General features: G+C 42.0%; 1 protein-coding gene across 1 annotated transcript in view; it reads right to left on the bottom strand.

The window, feature by feature from the left end:
* nbeaa (neurobeachin a) overlaps positions 1-25,670 on the bottom strand; it is a 67,613-nt gene that overhangs the window by 15,941 nt on the left and 26,002 nt on the right. Inside the window, exons 4-31 of the mRNA XM_028420863.1 lie at positions 25,297-25,392; positions 24,951-25,072; positions 22,579-22,705; positions 21,715-21,834; positions 20,766-20,912; positions 16,471-16,668; positions 15,815-15,948; positions 15,093-15,201; positions 14,394-14,546; positions 12,571-12,739; positions 8,885-8,964; positions 8,496-8,558; positions 7,997-8,094; positions 7,187-7,279; positions 5,601-5,709; positions 5,430-5,511; positions 5,191-5,314; positions 4,887-5,079; positions 3,803-4,501; positions 3,144-3,584; positions 2,851-3,068; positions 2,580-2,733; positions 2,119-2,142; positions 1,640-1,723; positions 843-1,023; positions 521-645; positions 350-418; positions 92-260 (exon numbers count right to left, since the gene is read on the bottom strand). Of these exons, the coding sequence (XP_028276664.1) occupies positions 92-260; positions 350-418; positions 521-645; positions 843-1,023; positions 1,640-1,723; positions 2,119-2,142; positions 2,580-2,733; positions 2,851-3,068; positions 3,144-3,584; positions 3,803-4,501; positions 4,887-5,079; positions 5,191-5,314; positions 5,430-5,511; positions 5,601-5,709; positions 7,187-7,279; positions 7,997-8,094; positions 8,496-8,558; positions 8,885-8,964; positions 12,571-12,739; positions 14,394-14,546; positions 15,093-15,201; positions 15,815-15,948; positions 16,471-16,668; positions 20,766-20,912; positions 21,715-21,834; positions 22,579-22,705; positions 24,951-25,072; positions 25,297-25,392 (4,381 nt within the window). The remainder of the gene's footprint in view (positions 1-91; positions 261-349; positions 419-520; positions 646-842; positions 1,024-1,639; positions 1,724-2,118; positions 2,143-2,579; positions 2,734-2,850; positions 3,069-3,143; positions 3,585-3,802; positions 4,502-4,886; positions 5,080-5,190; positions 5,315-5,429; positions 5,512-5,600; positions 5,710-7,186; positions 7,280-7,996; positions 8,095-8,495; positions 8,559-8,884; positions 8,965-12,570; positions 12,740-14,393; positions 14,547-15,092; positions 15,202-15,814; positions 15,949-16,470; positions 16,669-20,765; positions 20,913-21,714; positions 21,835-22,578; positions 22,706-24,950; positions 25,073-25,296; positions 25,393-25,670) is intronic.

The raw sequence follows: 25,670 nt of genomic DNA, 5'->3' as shown, positions 1-25,670 counted from the left end.
TGTTCACTACACCAGCCTCATAATGATGAGTCACCACTGGCTCATCAGAATTACCCTCAATACTGAGAAAATTGCAGCAATAGAAAATCACCTGTACTTGTCGGAGAGTTGATCTCATGGCGAATGCTTCTTCCTGATAGGCTGGTAGACCTGCCAATTTCTCTCTGGGGTTCCAAAATGTCCCGGTACTTTGATACCATTAGAACTGAAATGAAGTAAACAACTGCAAGCGCAAGGAACTGAGCCTGCTTGCTGTCATCCTACAGAAATGATACATGCACACAGAATTATTTAGTTAGAAAAGTAAAGACTACTATACACTACAAAAAAAATACACACACACGCTTACCACATCTCTGAAAACCACAGCTCGAAGTCGATTAATGTCTACATCCTGTAGGAGTCTGTCTGGATCCTGCTAAATAGGGGACACAGAGTTTAAAATGCGGTGTGTCATACATATGTATGTTTCTGTGTCAGAAAGTGCAGGATGTGCGTTTGATGCGTGCGTGTCTGGTACCTTGCTGGCAGTGGAGGCACTGTGGAGGCTGTCCTGTGACTTGCTGCTTGTTAAAGAAGACTTGCAACCCCGATCTCTTTGTCGCTGCCTGCACTCCAGGCAGTTCCTGACAGCCACGCAGCATACTGATGGACACGGAGGGGTAGAAAGCATATAACATGTACAGTAAGTATCATATTATGGCCGAGGTTTTTTAATTTCGTATATATGATTGGCCTCAATAAACTTCATCAAAAACATAACACCTCAACAAAGCCATGGAGCCACAAGGCTGTCGAACCTTAAAATGAGACAGTTGATGATACATTAAACTAGCACACACCCAGCCGGAGGCATTGCCTCATCAGCCCTCCTGACGACATGTTCTTTTCTGCTTCGATCTCACTGAAGTTGAGGGAGCTGGCAAACACCAGTACGTCTACCATGGCCATGAGACGAGACAGGAAAGTGACTGCTGTCTCAGAGGACATGCCCTGTGTCGCCTCGATGTTCTCCAACTCCGTCTGGGAAAGGGGGTAAAAAAATACACACACGCTTTCCAGTTATGCAGTGAAAAGCCAGCATGCAAACACCATGAGTTGGATCCTGTACTTTTTTTAACCATAGAGGTGACTGTTGGCAGCCGGGCCTTACACAAGCAGGGCCGTGACAGTCATGGCTGGTTGTACCGACCATAAAAAAGAAACCTTGATTGTCATGCTGGCAAAGTAATACTTATATGATGAGATCTGGCAACATGAGGTGTTCTATACAACAGGAAGGCAAGCCTGATGACACACAAGTGATGGCCACAGTGGGGTTGTGACAGTAGCAGTGTAGTGTAGAGACAAGTAAAGCTAGCCTTACATATATTATGAGAGTCCCCATTAAATTACAAAATTCATAGTGTTTTACACAAAAAAATAAATCTAAAGGCAGCATAGCAATGGTTAAAACCAAGTGTGCCGTTTGCTGTGTCTCTGCTTCAGTAAGCAGGATGTGCAAGCAACTGGAGGCTCGTCAGAGCAAGTGAGCGCAGACATTTGGGGAATAACAGACACACAAGGTGAAGACAGAAGGGCTTGGGTTGGTGCTCTTAGCTCTTCTGGTGATGATGAGAGTCTCAGGCTCTTTACGCACCTCTCCCCCTGCGCCTCCTCCCCCAGGAACAGGGGTCACCTCCTCTCCCTTTGACCCCCTCTGGGGTCCGGCTCCTCCTGCCTTCTTTAGTGTTGATACAAATGGGACAGGCTTAGCAGATGCAACCCCGAAGGACTTTTGGAAATCTCTCATGCTTGTTCTCTCATAAAAATCCACTATTTTCACCTCCACTACTGTTTCTCCTCATTAGCCTACTAAACAATGCACCCCATTATTTATATAATATTCTAACAGCTTTAGAATATTATATCTTCAAGAGCTAGACACACTGAGGCAGAGAGGCACACTCACAATATATACACACAGTATAAGGTGGAGTACTGGTTAGCGGCAGAGGAGCACAACAAGTAGAAACACCATGGATGTTAGACAGGCAAGGGTTAGTGTCAGTCACAATGGCAAATAAACCAGAAGTAAGTATTAGTAGAATAAAAAGAGAGGAAGAAACTGCAACTTACAGTGTTGGCACTACTCTTAGAACTCTGCACATGCAAAACAGACAAAAACAGAGACAAAAAAGACAAGAAAGTACACAAAAAACACAGAGAGGAAAAGAAAGGGGTAAAATGTAAGGATGATCAAAATAAATAGATTATCAAATAAATTGTTAATAAAAGAGTTAGAACAAAGTTTAAATAAAGGTTAAATTATTGTTGGAAAAAGTGTTAGGTACTAATGAGAGGAATCCAGAAAGTGTTCTTATAAGTTTAATTGTATGTTTTTAAAATTTATGAGGTTAAAAAAGCTACAAAACATGAAAGACACAACACATTCTTTAACCTATTAAATCATGCATGTTGCTTTGAAAATGGAAGGGAAGCCAGGCTGGCCTGGTTACTGAGAGTCTGCAGGCCTTTGAGAGAGCAGCAGGCCTGCAGTTTCCCCTCCTACCACAGGGGGGAGGAGTAGAGCCACTTACAGAAGGGGAGGTGGCAGCAGACAGGAGAGGCAGGATGCCTCCACAGGCAATGATGATGTTGTCCACCATCTGAGAAATGAGGTGGATCGTGTTGTGGACAAAGATGATGTTCTCATTGCTGTTCACAAAATCCATCACAGACTTGGTGGAGTGGCTGAAACAAAACATGTGAGTTAAAAAGATGGCAACATAAATTCTTTAATTCTCAAACTTCAAATTTCCCTCTACATATTTTTAGCATGGAGATGACCATAGAAAAAGGTAAACTTACCTCCTCCACACGTGCACGTCTGTCTCGAGGGCAAACAGCAGGTCAGTGAGCAACCTCTGGTGCATTGGAGACCACTTGAATTCTGGGATGCGGAACATAGTGGTGCGAGGGCCAGGGCTAAACTGCCGCCGCTGCTCCTCTGTCATAGGCATTCCTCTGAAACCCAGATCAACACGCAGGTCCCGCTCCAGCTGTGCTGCAGTACGACCATGGAGGGCCTGCAATGGTGGGGATTTTGTAAATATTACTTTTACAGTATTTGATCATTCTAAATATCTTATATATAAACATACCTGTGTAGTTGCTGTAGTTTGGATCTTCTTTGCGTCCTTGTCTTTCCCGTCATCTGACCTTTCTGTATCAGAGGTGGTGCTGGCTGTGTCTCCTGTTTTAAGCCCTGCAGCCTCTGCTTCTACCCCAACTGTGACCTCTCCCTCTGAGAAATCTGGTCTAGAAGCTCCTTGGATCTGGGCTTGGCTCTCAGCCTCAGCAATGGAGCTGATGTCAGCAAGAGGGCTCTGGATCTTGAAGGGCCCGTCCTCTGGAAGCTCCCCAGAGGTGTGGGTCTGTGTTAAGTCAGAGCCACAGCTAGTCATGTGGGCCAGCAAGCTGAGGTCATCACTGGCGCTGGTGGTGGAGTGAGCTGGGACTGGGCCGGACGGAGCAGGCTGGTCTGGACTCGGCAGTACAAGGGGATCTGTGGCTGCCAGAGCTGGAAGCAGCTTTTCATCAACCTGGAAGATGATTGGTGGTAATGAAAAAAACAAAGACATAAAGACATTAGTAAAGTTCCACAGCAACAAACTTTTTCAGTTGAGGAAGTGGAAGCACTAAGTGGGATTTAACAGTGACTGATTTTATGTAATTTTATTAATTTTATTTTAGGGCCCCAGGGAAACACTCACAGATAAGATTTTAATTAATCAGCCACAATCTTCATACAATATCCTACCTTGCTGAAGAGAAACCCATTGTTGCTGGGGACACTGTCTTTCTCATCAGCCAATGTGATGAGTGGACCCATGTTCCCATCATCCTCCAGGCTGACACCAGAAAGCCCCAGGCCTGATCCCATTCCTGATCCCATTCCGACCCCTGAGCCTGGCGTGTCATCTTTGGCTGCCAGATTTCCATTTAGATTCTGAACCACAGAGCAATAAGCACTGTCCAGAAGAGAATCCACCTCCACAAGAGGTCCGTTCTCCATTCCTCCTCCACCTCCTCCACCTACACTACCACCAAGGCTTTCTGGAGACAGGTCCAGGTCATCTAATTTCACTTCTGTGGCCTCCACTTTCTCTGCTTTAATGTCTACTAGAAGGTCATGGACCTCCACCCTCACTCCTGGACCAGCGCTCTGCTCGCCAGGAGTCAGGGCTTCTCCATTCGGTCTCTTCACAGTGCCCTCCGCAAGAAGGTTACGCGAATCTCCACCGGCTGCTTCACTGTACTCCGCTTCGCTCTCAGGTGTCTGTGTCTGGGAGTTATCATCAATCTCTAGGTTGCCATTGACGACGGGAGCGGGTGTAGCTGACAGGCCAGAGATGGTGGACACAGAGCCTTTCTTTCCCTTCTTGATGTTCTCCTCCTCCTGCCGCTGGTACTCTTCGTACATCTTTGCCAAATACTCCTTATGGGCTTCATAGGTTACCTGTGACAGATGGTGCAATATAATTGGTAATATGATCTGAACACAAGCAGTCACAATAGTTAACCTCCACATCAATAACCACCAGGTGGGCCTCATGGATCATCTGTACAAAAGGGTTGGACAGATAAAACTGGGACAGCACCCTCTTGTATCTATTAGAGCGACATCCATAATGTCCCTTCGCTATTACACTGCCATGTGAAAATGGGTCCATAACTGACCAGGGAATAGATGTGATCAGTTACTGAAAGGTATCTATGATGTATCATTCTGCACCTTATAGCTCATAGAAGGAAGACTTACAGTTAACAGCATCATTATTAACAAATGCACAAAGCATCAACAACGGTATGATGAACAATTCATGCACATATCCTGCTCTCACCTTAGAGTGTGCAATGGACAGAGTGTCAACCCAGACCCTCCACCCTCCCCATTCGTATTTGATGGCATGGTAAAGAAGGATCCTAAAGATGTTGTACACCATCTCAGTTATTTTCTGCTCCTCTGGGTTCTTGGGGTTGATGTATCCGAGGGAGAACATCCAGTCCTGCCACACAGAGCACTGCAGCAAGCAGCTGTTGCACAAAACAAACAAGATTGAACTTACTATCTGATATAATAACGCAGGATGTAAGAAGTTAATGGCATGTAGTTAAATAAATGAGAATCATTTTGTGTGCTTGTACCGTCGGTTTTCACGGCTGTTACTGAAGAGTTTTATCATGTCTGACAGAAAGAGTCTCCGGACCTCCATCAGCTCAGCACTCGGGGTGGAGTTCTTCAGCAGGGTGGCAACTACTTTTAGAATCACTGGTGGGAGGCAAAAAATAGGTACTGAGTATCAAAGAAAAGAAAATATGACTCCTCAGTTTATACACATTTAAACAACACAGACCAAAGAACAGAGAGAGAGAGAGATACTCACTTGGATTCTGGATCTTGACAGTGGAGTCGGGCTCTGGGTGAGGTTTGTGAACCACCTGAGTGCAGACCTGCTCCGTCAGAATCTGCACAGAAAGATGAACAGCAGACGTTTGAATGACAAACTGCTGACCCCTGGTGCAGGTAAATGTGCTGCTGACCCACAGTCACCCACCTCATACAGAGTGTTATAGGTGGTTATGGAGACGGTGTTGGTATGCATCATCAGCCTCTCTCCCAGCAGTGTGAACAGACTGTGTGTGTGCATAATCTCAACCTTCCTCCTGCAGGGAAACAAACACACATTCATAAGAGCTTTATGACAGTGGGAACTGACATTGATTGTCACTGACCGGATGATGGTCTGATATTGACAGGTGGCAGCATGTGGCCCTGTCAGTTATGATGGGAAGTGAGTACCAACAAGAGAAATTAACAGGAGGCATTAACAATATGACAACACTGCAGGAGGCAGCGGTGCGGTCAAAACCGTCATATGGCTGTGAATTATTAACCTTGCTAGAGGGTGAAAATTGTCTTTGTAAGAGGCTTTTAACTCGAGTGGCTCAGAAATCATGGGTTGACTAACTTTGAGTAGTTTTAAATTAAACTGAATGAGTAAAGCTCCAAGCTGTACGTCTGTGTGTGTTTGTGACAAAAATTAACTTAATCGCATGCAGATTTCCCAATAACTGAGGACACGATGCTTTACTTTATGTGGGAATAAACACACTTTGCCTACAACTCTTGGAAAGTCAGAACAAGACAGCATCTTGACTGGAGAAAAAAAAAAGAAAAAGTCAGTAACAATTTTGTCAATTATGTTTTCGTCTTTTACCCACTTAGTGCTGAAAGCCTGGCAGGCCATTACTGAAGACGGCTGTTATAACAAGTATTGAACCTTTACGTTATGGTATGATTAAACTGAGCCATCTGACTTTAAATTGACTCGAGTGATAGAAGTGTATTTTTTACATCTCGTCTACAGCTCTTTCACTCTTTCACATCTCTAATATCACCTATAACTGCTTATTTGTGGTAGTATTTGTCCCCATAATAAAAATAGAAACCAGAGAATATGTAAAAAGCTAGCTAGCTACTATAACGGCGTGTGGCTACTACCGCAGAGCAAATCAAGTTGGACGACAAGTTTTTTGACAAATGTGACATGTTCTGTCAAACCAGACAACCTTTTATCCTGAAAATCACATTAAATTATTGTTACTGTATTACTGTATTATTACTGTGTAACACTGAAGTACTTTTTGGGATCAATATTAGATCCTCATGAGTGCTGTAAACTAAGAAAAGGTGGCCCTGCAGAATGTTGGGCTGAGCAGATGTTAAGTAGGTGGGGGACTGATGATGTAGGGCTCAGGTGCAGCATGGCAGCCTGCTGTCATGTTGTGCAGCAAGAGACGTGCTTGTCACATGGGATGAATAATCCCACAGCATTCATTGCTGCTCATCAAGGTTCCACCTCCCCACCAGAGCGGGATGTCTAAATGATTATTCCGCCTGGACGTGATGATGAGGACATTATCTTCACGTACACACAAACAAACACTCACACACTGAGCCTCACTGGAGACTGTGCTGCACTCAGGTCCACACTGTGTACGTCATGTCTTTCAGTCTCTCTATACTGATGCAGCATCTGTGTTTTAGTCTTTTCAAGCCCTCACTCATTTCAGTGCTCCTGCTTGAATACTTTACAAAGAAACAAACCAGCACAGCACAGAGACAGAAAGAGGTACTGACTTGTGTCCAAGGTGCTTGAGGAAATAGCCCAGAACCTTCAGCGCCTGCACCCGGATGCTCTCACTTTTAGAGGCCAAGAGCTTGCAGATCACCCTGCAACAAGTCAAACACACATTTACTACATGTCAGTAGGGGGATAATAATATATCTTATACAGTACAGTGAGTGTAGTACACACTTGCTGCCTGATACTCAGTTAAATTAATCTCAGTTGACAGAAGCATTTTCTTCAAAGGACTGTACACAGAGGGCATGCAAAATAATATGAAAAAAAAAATAGGACAACACAGCACAACACAGCGTGCAAATGGCTCTCTAGCAACAGAAGAGTTTCCATAGCAACCAACAAGACATCCATTTGTGGTTGAGCTTTAGGGAAAATTGGGCTGGTTGGTTCAAGATATCCTTTGTATGTATATAACATCAGTATATAACAAACCATAGAGTAGACCATTGATGTTGAGGTTTTACAAAACGGTGAAAGAAAAATTCTTTTTAAATAACAGATAAACTGAATAATTGAGAGAAAAAAAAATATTTCATTTTTTACAATTTAACAAGTGTATCTGGCATATCATGACTCATGATATCTTGAAATTTAATTAGAGTACTTTTTCAAGTATTTTCTCCTGACATTGTGATAAAATCATTCATCATTGTAAAAGTCTGTGACGGCCTTAAAGTGTGTATATAAAACTACTGCTTTGTATATTATTTGGATGGTTTATGTTTGGATGTTGATTTTTTTTAATGGCTGCACTGAAAAAATAACATCGACTCTTAATACACGGGCAGGTACGTAGCATTCACCTTATGCCATTTCTCTGGTCGAACGCAGGGATCATGGATGCCGGATGTTCAGACATGAGAGCCACCAACAGCTGAAGCACATCGTGAATATTCTCATCCTGCACAGCAAAAAAAAGACAAGCAAGTTGAACAGGTGAGGAGGAGGAGGAGGAGGAGGAGGAGAAGGCCTGACGGCTCAGATGTATAGAGGGTTAAGAGGACAAAGAGAGAAATGGGAGAGGGGGGTGGGGATTGTGGAAGAGCAGGTGGTATTTCAGAGCAAGAATAGATATAATTGTTACAGAAGAGTACATTCTGTTCAGTCCATTGTTGAGCCATTTTTCATGCTGTCACATCGCCGAAGCTGACTCACACTCTCACTCGTTTAAGTGGACCGTAACTCCAGTCCACAAATTATAATGCACATTCTGCCACCAGCTCCACTTCACCAGCTCTCACACTCTCTCTGTGTCTCACTCTTGCCCTCTTGTCATTGTGTCTATTTTAATACAGTAGTTACCTCATGCATGGTCAACAGATAGTTGAGGATGCTCTGCAGCTCGTCCTCCTTCACACCCCGGTCCTTTGAAAAAAAACAAAAAACACACACACACATAAAAAATCCATGTTGTTTTTATTTATTAACCTCAGACGACTTCATTAACTCTGTTCTTGGCTGAGGCCTCTGTTTCTCAATCACACACACAAACATACATGTAAATGTAGGAACAAATCAATAAAAGCTCACACAAAAGCTACAGTGTTTTATACACACACGCACACGTTTTTGATTAAGCCAGCAGGCCCCCAGAGGAAAAACAACAGCGAACATAATTGAAAAGAAAAAGTGATTTCTTGCAGCTTAATCTAAATAATGAAGATAACTGTAATCTGTTTCTCTTGCTGTACCTTCAGAATGAGTTGTTTGAGGAAAAGAAGCATGAAGGCTCTAAGTGAGATGATCTCTTTTTGTGAAGGTCGTGGCCCATCTGGAAACACACAAAAGATAATTTCCTGTTAAATCTTCATTTTTTTTTTTTATAAATCGATAATGATCAGTTAAATAAGACTGCAGCTCAGTCTGTGTGAGTCCCACTGGCTTTATTAGGCTTCCTGGAGAGCAGAGGAAAAACATGCTAACACAAACACACTCGCTGTACCACAGAACTGTGAAGTGTAAATCACTGTCATTAACTCTAGTGGCAATTTGGCAATCTGGATATTTTATGGTAGCAGTAATCGAACATATTACAGCAAAGACACAGCAATTTACAAAAAATGTGATTTATGGCTGGATTGATCCAAACCAAACAGCCGCTGAAATTCACTGTATCTACTTTGAGGCATTGGCACTCCATCAGTTGTTTGCAACATAATCAAGCTAAGAACACAAAAGCATCTGACGCAAGCCATTCTTCATGTGGCTCCCAAATCTTTTGCCATTCTTGAGGCATTTGGCCCCATTTTGACTGACATTAAATGAGTTATTCACTCAGTTGTCAAAGGCCTCCATTACCTCAATCATGTGCTTTAAGAGCATTCCTGGCATTTTTTCAACTATTGTATTCTGGTAATTAAGAGCTTTTACCTACAACAGAGGCTTCAAAGTTGCACTTTTTGAAAGGCATCAAAAATAAAACTGACAGCTCAAGACGTCGGCACTGCATTTTCATTGTATTTCTCTAAATTTTGGAGGTGTTTAATGTGTGCGACAGATAAACTGGAAGCTTATTGCTGTGATCGGCTCAAAACAGCTGCCAAAGAACTCACTAATGGAACGTGGTGCCAAAAAGATGCACTGATTCAGATCAAGGATGATATATAAGCTTTAAAAACAAGCTTATTTTTCCTTTCTCTGCTCCTTCTCCGTGTTCCTCAACTGCTCTTGCACAAATATATCAAACCTCATAAGCCACGACTGCATGTGTTCTCAGAGGTTCGTTCAGTTTATAAGGAACAATAAACATTATGATGTGTTGCACACTTTTGCTGTGTCAGGATGTTTGGGAATCCTCTTTATTTTATGCATGCTACAACAGTAGCGTAATGCAATGGCAAACTGTGTTTACTGTACGCTGGATAAAAGCAAACATCCTCTCAGAAACATTAAACCAATGCGTCGCCTGCAGCAGCTGCTTAGCCAGCAGAAGGTAAGACGAAACATAAAAAGGACAGCGAGCGCGAAAAGAAGACGATATGAAGCCAGTGTCTTCATTCTTTTGTCATCCTCTGCTGCCCTTGAATTACACGAGTGTGATTCGTTGTGTTCACCTGCTCTTCGCACAGCCAAAACATGACACTGCAGCAATCCATTGTGATCCATCATCCTTATCTGTCAAGCTGCTGCGTGCTTCTGGACTGGTGACACTCACCATCCATCATGGTTACGCAGCAGCTTCGCATCAAAGAGAGCCAGGTGAGGGTGCGTGAGTGTCACCGCCATTTTAAAGGTCCTTTGACAACAAAGGACGAGAGCTAATATTCATCCAAACTGCTTCTCCGGGGCAGCTTTAATTATCATCTTTGAAATTAATTTTCCTCCTCCTCCTAATCTGACTTCACAGTTTTATCAAGTTGATGTGATAACAAATGGGAGTTTTTTTTTCTCTGCCAGATAATGACAACTGGAATAAGGAGTCAGAGGTTTTTAATAAAGCTATGCATGTCCTGTATGCTCAGACAAAATAATGTTTTAGTACTTTTTTGCATTACAATGAATCTGAAAATCTTATTATTGTCGCTATTTTTCTTTCTTGTCTAGCCATCGTTTTGACCTACAGCAAGCGTTGGTTACTGTTCTAAAAATTGAAAACTGCTTTCACAGGCAAGGACATAACGAAGTTGTGGTTAATTGTGCTAGAAAATTCCTGCAAAGATGCATTAAAGTACACATGAAAGCATTAAAGCAACCACTAGTAGACTACATGACCCATTTTTAAAAATACTAGAATTATTAGCAAAATAATACAAAATACATTAAATCATGGCTGAGGCTACAGTTCTGTATACATGAATAAACAAAGGACTTACTGTATATGTCATTATTCATTTGTTTTAAGCACATTCACTTTTTTTCCCCCCTCAGTAGAAGGCATTTAATTACTGTTTCCATTGTATTTCAATTTGCTGCAGAGCTCCAAAGCAATGTAAGTGCAAAAGGGCCTGGGGTGTTTTATTAGGCACAGCACACTCTCTTCCTTTTTGTGATCCCTGAAAGCATTTTTGTTCAACACAAATGGAGTTATTTGTAAATACGAGGAATTCGTATTGTAAGTTTCTAAACAAACAGGAAACTGTGTAAAATCCATTAAAAAATACATTATGTGCAACCTTAACCTGTCATAGTAACGCAGAGTTGAATACATTTTTCATCCACAAGCGGCCAGGGTGTGATTAAAATATCTGTCCATTACTATGTAAATTAGTGCATATCACGTTCATATAATATAGTCAAGCACACCATAGAAGCAGACCTTCAAACCACAACTAGCAGCTTTTAGCTTTGAACAAGCAGTCAGCGAGTGTCTGAGGCTAATTGCTACTGTACTGTTATCAGTGGTTCTTTATGGGGCTGAATCCCAGCAGTCAAACAGCAATATCACCAAACAGAAAAGAAGCCAGACAGCCACTTGATTAGAAATTCCAAAAGCTCCCTTGGATCTGCCAATCACGTCCGTCTGTTACCATGGTGACATGGGATGCGTACTCACAGTCAGCGGAGGGTCCCCGGCGAAAAGAAGAGGTTGATTAAAGTGAAAGGCCTGCTACGACCTTCTGATGCTCTGCTGTGTGGCAGCAGTGGCTGTGTTAACACTGTTTTCTTCTCTGGAACAGAGCTACAGGAAATGTAAGATTTGCTCTGCTGCTGTGTTATGTTTAGAATATGATGTGTTTTATAATTATCATTCTCTTTCACATATGGACAAGCCTTTCACATTTTTGTTTCCAAACATGCTGCATTCACAGGGCGTGTGTACATTGAAGGAATATGAAGTGGTCTTATGAAGTCTTTATCTTTCTCTGGCATTAACACCAGAGCTGCTCAGACATCCCAATAAGCAAGGATGTGGAAACATGACTACCTCTGTGTGTGTGTGTGCGCGTGTCAGAAATAGTCACTTTCTTTCCCGTCATTATCTCCATGTTGAAACGATGATCAAACAGCCATCTGCGTTTAGCCAAGCTATAATTATTTGACCCGACACAACACATTTGCATAGTGATTTAAACACTGACTTAGCTATTTATGTCTCATTGATTATTGATTTTAGGCGTTTAGTTTTGAGCTATAAGCTAAAACTCAATTTTACAAATTAAAAACCTCTTTAGCTACAAATCCTAAAGAGCTCATCCTTTCAATATAATCACTGCTCGCTGGGAATCCATGTACCATTAGAGCCGCTTATAGGGACAGAGCTGCAGAATTTCAACAAAAACTCATACAAATTATAAAAAGGCTCACATTTTTAAGGGAATTTGTACATATAAAACACACATTATATTACAATTCTTCATGCTTCATGCTTTGTTTCTGAGGGTCACAGATTTTGTGTGTTGCTGTACATTGTAGCAGACACCTGCAGGTGTGTACATACCAAGACCTTTAGGGGTGATTCCACTGCACTCCAAGGGGTTGATGGCCCAGTAGTAGTACTTAAGAGTGTGCATCAGCTGCAGGACAGTGCCCACACGGCGAATGGTAGTGTAGATGGTGGCGGTGCCGATGAACTCTGATGACAGATACGTGTAGAGGGACAGCTGGACCTGGATGCACACAAACATACAGATACATTCATTCATATGCAAATTGTCCCAGAAGAAACAAATCATCAGTGTGTTTACAGCATTCACACAAAAAGGTAGTTTGAGGGTGAAGAGGGGAAAACAGGAGGAAACATTCCCTCCAATAAAAACACCAGTGTTTTCTGCTTTGTGTTATTTCTGATGTTTCTGTGCTTGACGCCGTCAAGCCTCATCTGAGGTGCTCCTTTACTCGCTCTGACATTTAGGAGGGCTCTCACCAATTGCTCAATCACTCCTTCTGTTCCCTTCTTTCCTCTCTTAATGTTCCTCTAACGAATCCTCTCAGTTGCTCGCACACAGACTTGAGATGGCTGTACGCTCACAAATCTCTGAGCTCATTACAGTGACCACGACGCTAAGGAAAAGCCTTAACGAGGTAGCTCTGTTTAAGCGGATGAAATTAGTGGAGTGCCGCAGCCTGACCATGCCACATCACAGCTCATCTAGGATGGAAAGCGCACGCTTAAACAACCTTCATTACATTACATTTCACACACTGAGCTGTTTATCTGGTCCCATTTAACAAACCAGCTAAGTCTGAAATGCCTTGATCACACTGTAGGACAACAGTACGGGCTGCACTGATGCAACAACGTCAGTATGAAAGGATTAGGCGCTTGGTACTTTTAAAGCAAGCACGTGAGGACGTTATAAGAGATGGTAGATGGGGGTTCAGATGCGATTTCTTCATTTGTTTCATTAAGTCCCGAATATGACCAAGACTGTTCTTGCCAATAACGAAGGTAATGATAATACCCTGAGAAGTAGAAAATAATAAAGCTCACTGGGAGGCAGAACAGGGGAAGTAAGATTAAAGGATTAAAATGTTGTTGTGTGTTGCTGATTAGTACATTTGATTATTCGTGCCTTGTGCTCATTATAACCCTGCTGAATAGCGATGTTTACCTATAATCTATTGTCATTTTCTGCAATTGAATGGAACTTTAAGCCGTTCTGTGGTGTCGATACGATCAGTGCACTCATGCTGTGTTGGATTCTGACTGTCACACCATCTCTTGAACAACCTCAGCTGCTTGTCTGCGTCTCTTTCCTGTTTTCTTCACATTGCCCTGGAGAGCAGCGCGGCTGTATCCAGGAGTCGATCACCCCTTAGGGTCAGAGGGGAGAAGACAGGGAACGCTGGAAGTTTTGAAAATCATGGTAGCAAGAGCCGAGTGGCCCCGCGGGAATGCCAGGAACACTCACATCTAGACCAGTGTGAGAAGGGAAGAGCAGAACAACAACATCTCTGTCTTTTCCTAGGGTCTTTTCAAATGTCATTTTTCCCTCTTTGTTTCCCTCGCTGCTTGTTCTGTTCTTTTCCTGCGTGATCTGTCAGCTCCGCCTTCCATATCTTGTAACCTCATTTATTATATTATTGTAAAGGGCAATGGCCACTAAGACGTCAGTCCCTCCTTCATCTTCGTTTTGTGTTGTTTGCGGTCTCAATTTCAAAGACAAAACCTCATGGACACGTGTACAAACAAAAAAATGCCAAAAAATCTCTTTTGCTTTTCTTCTCTCTAATTCAATTAGTTATCTTTCTTTTTTTACACAGCAAGGTCAAGTAGAACACACACACACATTTTAATGAAATGGACAAAAATAAACAGACCTTGGCTGGCGTGTGTATCCAGATGGCAGCGTTGAAGAGGACATGGTCACAGAGCTGTTTGAGCAGGGGCGCTCCATGAGGTAAACCATCCAGATACTTGGCGAAGGACAAGAACTGTTCGAGGACCGCCCGGGTGATGTGCACTCGTGATGACTGGGCAAAAAGCCACAAAAAAGGTGATTTTTATCACACTGGCGAGTCATGTAACACTCTCAGTTTCTCTAAAATATGTTCACTGAAAAAATATAAAACTGCCATCCCTTTGAAGAGCTTCAAAAACAAATCAGACGACTGCATACGATACAGTGGATACAAAGGCATTAGCAAAGATAGGGTTAATGGCAGACTAAATTATTTTGTCAACATATGGTTTTAATAATACCTGCTCTTAGCTGCTAACAGCAGCCACTGGTGTCTACACTAGCAGCTAAGTGTAATGTTAGTCAATGTTCATGTGATCTCACCTCTAAATTTCATTTTTTCCACATTTGCATTTGTTATATTTATATTACAGGTACAGCAATACAAATGGAATAAAAAGACTCACACAGGCAACAATAATCCACCCGTGAATTATGTACAATATAAAAACAGGCTTTTAATCCTTAAAAAAAACTTCATCAAGATAAAAACAGGGCTCCTTATTAACCGAGCAACAAAAACACAGGCACTCGCCATCGTGGAAGTCTTTGTACTGACCTTCTCAAGCAAGTATCCAATCACCAGGAAGCCCTTCCCTCCCAGCATCTGCTCCTGCATGGCCACTGAGCTTTTCAACAGCTCAACCAGGAACGCCAGCAGAGTAGCACTGCAATATACAACACATTTTAATATTGCTGATTTCAAGAGGCTTCATTACTATTCATACATACTTTCTACACCATCTATTTTTAATAAGCGGTGGAATCTTTTTCTGTTTCTTATTATTATCTCTTGATTATATTTGATAAATAGTTTGTAAGGCTGCAGCTAACATGATGTGGAGATCCTGCCTGATATGTAACTGCATTAAGGCTCATGTGATGGAGTGATATCAGAACAATCTTGGGAGGGAGAGGAACACGAGGAGAAAAAAGAAAATTGCTCATTGCTACAGGGAAAAGCGCCTTCCAGTACACTACTTCTTTTCACACTTAAATCCCCTCCTCTCTGTAATCGGTTATTTTGTAGCCTTAAGCCCAATTGGCTGAGGGGTAGGTTTTCAGATATAACTTTCCCACAGAGAACATCATCTGTATTTAACATCACTCATAGGCTTCTTTCCCCTGCTTTCTTTCTGGGTCTCCTCCAAGATCAGTTGTCGGTGTCACAGATTAAACAAAACACACATGTTTCAACCCATTTCCTGTTCTAGAAGTCATCCGCACTGAGCTTCAGGTCGTCAATGTGTTCTATTAATTTTTTATTCTTTTTTTGCTCACCAGACTGTGGTGTCCACGCTGCTGTCATTGAGCTGTTTGTAGTCCAGCTGAGCAAAGAGAGGGAACAGAACCTGGATGCCTCCTATAGAGTGGATGGCACTGTGGATGGAGTGGGTAACAATGGCCTTCACATCCTGTGGGTTGGAAATGAACTGTTAATACTGACAGAGAGTATTATTCTCAGCTGTGTGTATCCACAAGTAAAGTGTCACACGTCTGTCTATCTATCCATCCATCAATCCATCTAATATCACTACTTAATAAAGAAATCCATGTTACATTAATTCTTGATTTTCAAATGACATTTTTCAGACTTCACCTAAATGATTTAACTTCAACAATATGGTTTATTCACAAGGCTGTAATTCACTTACCAACCAAAAAAAGGACTGACTTCCTGACCTAACTGAAATCACTGTAACTAGAATATAATATGACTAATTGTTGCCTGTGTCACACACGAGCAAATAACCATAATAACCTTGAGGCACACTTGGAAAGGAATTAACTGAGTGTTCCAGTTTAAAATGAGATGTAGTGCAGGTTAAGGCAAAAACCTGTCATCAATTTTCCTCTGAAAATAGAAAAGTAAAGTAAAAGTTAAAGCACCTTAGAACTGTACCTAGTTCTAGTTGTAACTAGTGTTGAACACTCACCTGTAGCATGAGGGCATGTGGTGAGTGGACAAAGATGGAAGGGTTTTCCCGTGGCGATGACTCCAGGCAGAGCTGAGCATCCGTCGCCTTGGCGTTGTAGGTGAAGGAGATGGAGCTGGCCAGCTTGCCATCATACAACACCTGCTTGTGGTGCTCCGCCAGGTGGATGTCACTCTCTGACTTAAACTTGAAAGTGCTCTGCGGTGACAGAGATAAGGGAAGATGTCAAATGCTGTGTGCAAAGTCAAAAGAATCAAATAGACAAATGATTTGTCCAGAGACAACAGAAGTGTGTCTGTGTGTGTACAAAGTTCAACACACAAAATGGAGCCTGCTTAATTGCGGCATGAGCCGTGTGTAAACAACACAGCATTAGCTTAATGAACACAGTGCTAACCCGGGCGCTAATTCAATTAGCCCAAAATAAGAGAGAGAGGGGGAGCGGATGTGTGGGAGAGGAGCACTCAGAGTTCCAAGTTTATCTCTTTGTCTTTGTAGTCTACCAACAAAAACACAAAAAGGAAAGAACACACTGAAGTTACTCAGTTTCTATATGTATTATCTTCACCATGAACAGTTTATATACACATTTCCTTTGTCTATGCTCAGTAGAAAATAAAGCTTTCACTTTCTGTATTTGTGCATCTTTAGCTACATCTGTCTATCTGCACAGGTCTACTGGTTCATTTATCCTGCGGCGCTGCCACACATACGAAAGGCCAGCGAGTTGCCATGCCACCCTTTGCAGCAGCTTCAGGCGGGGGCCGCTCTCTTCATGCAGCGGAGTCCCCAGGCGCCTTGCTCAGCCTGAATGCACAGGAAAGCCCCGGGACACTCACAGACCTGCAGGCCCATCTTGTTCTAAACCTTTCATCTGAGGTCTAGTGTAAGAAAAAAAAAAGTGCTATGAGCAGTTTTGACAATGCAGCACAAATTTTACGTCCTTATCTCAGACACAGATTCACAGTTTTTCACTGTCTTAGAGCGAACTTTCTCTTTCTTTCCAATTATCACAAACAGCTTAACTGGGCTGATAAAGACCACTAATCTTCATCTGCATCTAAAGCCACATTCCACACACCCACACACATCCAAAAGTAATTGCAATTACAGCATCTGTGTTCATATTTTCTGATTTGGAGTATGTTAGAGCTGGTAATATGGTGTTATAAACTGCAGTGTTAAAGCTCATCCATTAAAAGTAACCTGGAATACTGCAACCATGTGCAGGGATAATCAATCACAAACGCAAATAAATCGCTCTTCAGTTTATCTTGGAGGTGAGTGGGCCCCCAGCACACATAAAAATAAAAATACTGAATAGCCTGAATATGGAATTAATACACTTATTAAGATGCACATTTTTTGCTGTGTAAGCCCGTTCATTGTGCCTCACTTATGAAGTGTGTGTAGCTATGCGCATCTATAGAAGTGGCTCTGTTGTATTTATATTGCTGAACGAGAAGGAGGCAAAAAGCATAAAAGAGCTTTGCTGACTCTTAAACATATTAAAGGATGCGCAGAGACTCGTAGAAGGAGAAACATGCAGGGAAATGCAATATTTTTCCACATGTAAAGCTCAGTGCTTAAACTTAGACGTGTGTCCCTCGCACACAAGACAGTGACAACTCTCGCCTTTCCCACACCTGACAGCTGCAGATATGACACTGGCCTGGAGTGATAACACACACACACACACACACACACACTCACACGTATAATCCATTGAGCTCAGCCAGCCTGTACCACCCTGCTTCTCCAGACAGTTTGCTGAATGAAGGCCAATCCTCTAAAATGAGCTTTTACAGCATATGACAGAAACGTTGTAAACATGTTTGGAATATTAAATAAATAAGTAACTTAATAAATATAAATCTAGGGCAGGATGTTATCAGGAAATATGAAGATTTGCAACTCTGTATTGACTGCAAACAGCCAAGTCAGAAATTTGCCTACCAGTACATAAGATTTAAAAAGATTTAAAAAGTAAACTCTACCAACACTCATCCATATACAAATCTGTTTAACTGGAAGTATACTGTAGTCAGTAATAAAAATACAGGACTTGACTATTATGAAGCCTGCCAAATACACACAGGACACACATGCACATCAAATCACACACACAGTTATACAATACAGGTGTCCAGACAGACCCGTATGGTTCATTAATTACGTTGTGTGACCAGATTGTTGGCAGTGCTGTGCAATGAGGACATCTGGACCACTGATGAAGAGTGCAACCAGTAACACACTCAGCAACACGTGAGTGACAGGACACATACACACACACACAACAAAAAACCACTGGAGCTTTCTTTGCACCAGAGCCCACACAGAAAAACAAGATGTTAGGTTCCATTTTCTTCTGTCATTAGGAGAGCATGGAAGAGCTGAACTGCATGCACGCAATACAGACACTGAGCACACACAGCGTGTCGGCCATTGTGAGCCACGCCGATTGAGCTCGGGAAAATCCTTGCTGTGCTGAAGGCTTGTTTAGCCGAGCAAGCAGAGTGTCTGTCAGCTTTTTTCGCTCCTCATTACTGAACTGAAGCACTGACAGCAGCTGAGACCAAGAGTCTACATGCAGCTACGCACACATACTACAGTGTATACTATACAGCATACATAGATACAGTTCAACACCGATCAGGCAATACCCAAGAAGCAGTTTGTCATATATACACATGATCATCTGTGTGAAGCCAAGAGAACAAGAACAGACCTATATTCATGGTAAGACATGAAGCTGTGTGACATGAACCGAGTCCCACTGGCGTTCCTCCTTTAGTCAACTGAAAAAAACCCATGCTCTCATCATTACAATACCAGCACTGGGGCCTGCGGCTTTGAAACAACTGAGCCATTTAATGGTCTCTTCTGGGCATCTGAGAAGCCCATTCTCTGCCATGCAGAGAGGCAATCATCTGACTGATCGGCCTCAGGAAACTGTGAGCTGTGACAGAGAGAGAAATCAGTATTCATGGCAGAGAAACAGCAAACCTCAGACATGATTATTAGGAAGAACATGTGAAAAGTCTGCTCTATAGCATGCCTTATGTGACGTGACAAGGAGAGTGTAGGAGAGGAAGAGGTCATTCACTGCTACTTTATGAGACAAAGCTCTGCATTATATATGTACTCAGTTATCAGTATGTTTCTGAGTCCTCGTAATTAAACCTAAATTTCTCACGTAGGCTCTATTCATTCCAAGAGGCTGCTGAAATACTAGCAGCTGCTTGCACATCAGCAGCACTGCAGTCTCATGGTGCTGAAATCTTGACAGCTTTGGACACCTTCATAAACAAGCTGTAAGTGGCCTGAGGCATGCAAGTCTGCCAAAACAAGGAGCAGACAGCTGGCAAGGTGTTGTGGCATTTCAGCTGTCACCGATAGCCAGGCTAAAAGGGAAAGATGGTGATTTCTATAGCTATCAGTGCTCAACACCCAGCATTGTGAAAGCTCATTTAAATAATTTTTATTACCACAGAACGCAAAGTGTCTAGACACAAGGTTTAGGGCCAAGGTTCACACAAGTTCTGTCATTTTTGTGTCTTTTTTATCATCCACCTCTGAAGGTGAAAGAGGCAATAGTGCAACTGACAACAGCATAATTAAAATTATTCCATTCAAATTGAAGAACAGCTGCACCTATTACATCATCCCAAAAACTTTCAATGATAAAACCTGTTTCCTAAAGCTTATTATTTTCCATTTCTACATGAGTCTGACTCTAAAGTCTTATTGTTTCCTTAAAGAACCTCATAGACAGCAGTTGTCAATAGTAATGGACGAACAATTGTGAAGGTAAAAATGAACATCTTATCTATCTATCCTATGGTTAAGCCAGAGGAAGTGGCAACAGAATGAATGCTAACTCCACCAGACACACCTAAACACTGACAGTAAGAAAACAACCAGACAAGACCTGCTTGAAATGCATGACAGGTAATTGGATGAACCATGTATCTACACACAGGATAATTTCAACCAATTCAGATCACTTCTTGCAATAAAGCACACCATAACCTGCCAAAAGTTCTTTATATAACTCTGATTGGTCCCAGAGTGTGTAGCTCAAAGACTGGTAAAGGATCCCAGTGCTTTACAAGGTCAATATCAGCACACAATGAAAGCCATTAGGATGCTCTGGTCCCAGTGTAAAGCAGACTAATAATTAAAGGGGTCAAGTACATATATATATAGACCACAATCTAACCAGATATTGCTCCTGAAAATGACACACTATACAATGAATCGTGAGCTGTAGAAGTATATGAGTGCTGTCTTACCTTGTATCCTGGGCCAAGTTGGTGAATGGCAAAGATCTGAGCTGGGTTGAGAGCTTCACTGAAAACATAAATAGCTCCGAGCTGACCACAAAAAACCCTGTTAGCATCCGCTGTCTCTGATGAACCCAGGAAACACTTATCATAGCTCTGAAAAAAAGACAGGAACGCCACAAATATAAGCTTTAGTTTAAAGACAATAAATGTTTGTTGATCTTTTTCATCAAGTTAGCTACTAATTCAGTTTCAGTTTAGCTTGTAGTGCTCTGCAGATAAACCTTTGATAGCTGCTGGTTTCCAATCACTTCACTCCAACTGTGCTAATACCTGCTATTACACTTCTTCTTTCCAACCGCCTTTCATCAGATACACCCCCCTGATACCATTTATCACAATGAGATCTTTACTCATCTGCTTTTTCAAAATGACGCACAATTTATCTTCAGCCTTCAGGACAAAACAAACCCTGATACCATCAACACATTTTAAGAACTGTTCTTTCTCCTCTTACAGAATGTTTCCTTGAGTTGCATGAACTGTAAAACATTTTACCTTAAGGCCAAGGAATGTCTTATAGAGAATAACAACAGCCCTAGGTAACTGCAGCAATGTCAAAGAGTCAACCGGGAAGGAAGTGTAATGAAGGCTGCATAGCCACAAAGAGGGTCAGGCTACCTGTCCCCTCGCTAAATGGAAAAGTTGGAAGTTTGGAGTTTGGGCGAGCTGTTCTGGAAAGAGGCCCAAGGGCAACTCTGCAGCTGCTGACAAATGCAGAGGGCAAACCCCGAATGTTTGCCAATGTCACAATAGGAGGGAGGTGCGAAGTAGAGCCTGACTGATGCTGGAAGAATGCTACTCATCTACAAATTAAATATAATTTCTAGAAAAAAAAACATTCCATCTTTTGACCACAAACATCTGAGTGATAAGCTCAAGTGCTCAGTGCTCTTACGTCATTGGTGTTGACATGCCAGGCCATGTCACCATAGGAGACCAGCTGACCGTTGACATAGCAACGGATCTCAGAGTTCCTCCAGCGGTTGTAGATGTGGACGATGCTGATCATGTACCACTGGAAAATACAGAGCACACAATACTCCAGATTAACACAACACACTCTGCAACGATGCACCAGAACACAGAGAAGGCTCTTATATAACATAGCATAAAAATAACATAACAGTATGCATGTTTTATGTTGAATGAGACCTTTCCTAATCTCTGTGTTGAGAATAGCACCACTGTGTGTGAACACTGTTTGACAGGTATCGTTTTATGTGTGCATGTGCCTTCATTACAGGCAAAAAAAAAATACACAGAGGAACTGTGAATATGGAGCAAGGCAGTGGGGGGTGGGGAGGCAAGACTTTTGCTAGTGCATGCATAGCCGTAGAGTGGACAATACCACACATCCATACCAGTAACACACATCCACAAACACATTAACACATACACACAAAGTCCTAGGAGACACAGTTACTTATAAATTGATCAAATGAAACCACTGGGAACTTTGTTAAGCAGTACGAGGATTCTACTGGGTCAGCAAATGCTGCAGAAGGCCATCTCATCAAGTGAATGTGTTTGTTTATGTGTGCATGCAGGGATGTGTGTGTAGGACAGTAGCAAAATGCTGACAGTGCCGTAAAAGGGGCAGTGTGCAGGTCTTAATTGACAGACCTTATCTGGACTCAACAACATTCCCAAGGAGTGCAGGGAGAGAGACAGAAGGAGCAACACACTCCAGTCCTGATGCTCTCCCATCTAACAAGTGGCACAGGGTTACCAAACCATGTGTGCGTTTGTGTTTTCTTACCTTGCGGGGTTGGAAATCATACTTCACACAGTGCTGAAATCCTTTTCCTTTTGACTTCAATGATGTCACAATGAGGCAGTTTCCCACAAAGTGAGCAGAGTAGCCGATTCCTTTACTGGTGCGAAAACTGCAAAGTCAGAGAGAGTGAATCTTAGTTCAGTTTGTAATAATCTTTCCTTCAACTTTAAATTAAAAGCGATTATGGTATCTCTTAACAAATGCAGCATTTCTGAGTTTAGATTAAATTATTTTTACCATTTGACCATTTCTTTCCAAGAAAAAGAGAAATAAAAAAGTAAAAGTTTTTTTTTTTACAGCTCAAATTGCATCAAAAGAAATCCTGCCTTCCAAAATGCAAGCAGGGCACCTTTCACACCCACACAGCACATTATTTGAGCCAGTACCAGCCACAAAAAACAAGATTTCAAGTGCTTTTATTGCAGCAACACCAGGGGTCCCAGATCACAGGTGTGTGAGAAACATAACTAATCCCCTTCCCGCCATTTTCCTCCCCTTATATTTTCTCTTCCTGACTTGTACCCTGCATGTAAAACCTAGTCTCACAGCTAAGCTTCATCATGAAACAACAAGACACATTGCACCTCTAAAACAAGCCCACAAGGATCACACACACAGAGCAGATATAAATCCCCCTCAAGTGAATCCCTGCTGTAGATCAGAAGTGTGTATAGTGTGTTATCGTGGCCCTAATGCTGCTGCGGAGGCCAGTATCAGACAGGCGGCTGGAGTAACAGCTGCATCTGGGGGAGGATGATAAGACCTGGGCCAGAGGAGAGGAGGATGCCCTCCCTCTCTCACCATGACAACCTGACAAACGGTTACTAGGGAAACAGGATTACATCCTAACACTTTTCATGATTATAGCTCATCTCTGCGATGTTATCTACAGAATATACGAATGCATGTCATCCTTCCTGTAGACAATAAGCTCCCTGCTTCTTCCGCAAAACATTTCTGTCGGTAATGAATCAGAGTTTGACTCCATGAGGGGAGAGAGGTGAAGGCAGGACGCCGCTAGTTAGCGTCACAAAGTGATTAGGTGGTGAGAAGGAGCCAAGCAGTGGAGTAAAGGAGTTCAATTAAATAAAAGGTCAGAGCTAATGAAGCTTCATAGTGGCTAACGGCTTGCACTTACAACACTAACACTGAGGCCAGCAAGGTCCAGAGCTGCATGACGAGCACAGCTCACAACAGCACACTCAGAAATGTTGCGCCTTGACATTTAAAGTCATGTTTGAATTCATTATCTGCTTATCTATTAACTTCCTGTTCATGTCATCCGGTCTGACGACTTAAACATTATGCAATTAATTTATATAACAGCTTCAAATGATTTTAATGTTACACTGGCTTGTTATAGTGACAATGCTTTATGTCACACATCACCAACTATTAGCCTACTGTATAGTAAGGTTGTAATAATAGACCGATTCTACAGTTCGGTTTTGGCTCAGTTTGAATATCGTTACACCTTGACAGTAATGCTATGGTAAAAACCCAGCTCAGTATTCACAGCAAGAAAAGAGAAGGAAATAGACCAAAAGGAAATCTTTGCCTAGAACTGCTAGGCTGAAAGTGAGTGACAAAATCCATGCGAATGGCATGGCTAGTGAGAATCTGTTTTAGTTTACTTTATTTGCCATTATACCAGTGGACTTATCTTTAGGTAAACTTTGCTGATGTTGGAAAATAATATGTTGTTGCATAAAACAATACAATAGAACAAGTCATTTGAAGACGTTGTCTCTGGCCACCATTAATAATGAATAAATCAGTTGTTCACGTTCATGCTCCACACAAAAACAAATATCTTGTTTTTGGAAATCCTCTCAAACTTTGTTTACTATTTCTTTGGTAAGTGAAGTGTTGATACCAGTTGTGGGAGATTATTAAGCCTGCCAGTCCATTAAGTGTTTTCTCATGCTGTGATTAAGTGCAGCGCACTCTCCTTCAAACTGCATCATCTGCATTCACCTCAGGTGGTTCCTTCTTACTCTAACTACAAAATCTTTTGACATCCAGGACTGGACTGAAGTAGCTGGCAAAGTGCACCTTATGCACAAAAAGTGAATTTCTTAAAGTGGTTCTAAGTTAAGAGCTACTGTCAACAGTCTTTTTTCTCCAGATAGCTGTTGAAAAACAGAAAATAGAGCTTACAAAATAGAAAAGATGCTTCCTCTCCGATCTAGAAGGACTAACACAAAAAAACTGATGTATATGATTTCTTCATTTCTATGACTACAACTGTGCTTATAGAAAAAAAAATCAATGTGAGGTCTTCAGGTAAATGTGGGTATAGAAATGAAAGATTTTTAGATGTGGTTTCAGTCAACATGAATTGTTCTGCTTACCAGTAGAGGTATGGTTTATCTTTATCCACATTGATGTTATTGAGTGGATCCTGTCGGAACCACGTGTTGATAGTGAATCCGTTCTGATAGGGCCATTTGGCAATTGGTGGCAATGCTATAGCCTGAAAAAAGACACACATACACACTCATCAGAGTGGGTCTTGCCAATGCTTATAGCAATCAACATGTCACTCAGTCAGCCATTACTCTATTTTTAGCAATCGGCTCCTTACACTGGTGGAGAAAATTGCAAATTAAGATGTGCTGACAGACTATAAACAACAAAAATGGCACACACACACAAAAAACAAATCTTTTTTTTTTTAAGATGGCTCAAGTGTCTCACCGCTGCACTGCGTCCTGGAAAATTGAAGAAGGTATCAGGACCATGTCTCTGAGGCATCTGGTTCAACACAGACAGGAGCTTGATGGCATGTCTTGGCTAGAGTAGAGGAGAGTAAAGTTGAGTAGAGTAGTGGAGAGTAGAGGAGAGTAAAGCTGTCATTATTATGTGACAGATGCTGCCTAAGAGGCAAGGGGGAGTTTCCTTCTCTAGTGTATAAAAAGAAAAAAAGAAAAAAAAAAAAGGTGTGACATCACATCTCTACCACAATCCCTCTGGATCAATACAATAGCTCTTCAATCACCTCTACCCTCCCCCGACAACACCTCATCAATACCGTAGCAACCCTAATCGATCTGTCTCTGGATAGGGCTACT

This window comes from Parambassis ranga, chromosome 14 (genome assembly GCF_900634625.1).
Source record: "Parambassis ranga chromosome 14, fParRan2.1, whole genome shotgun sequence".
NCBI lineage: Eukaryota > Metazoa > Chordata > Actinopteri > Ambassidae > Parambassis > Parambassis ranga.
This window is presented reverse-complemented; position numbering and strand designations above follow the sequence as displayed.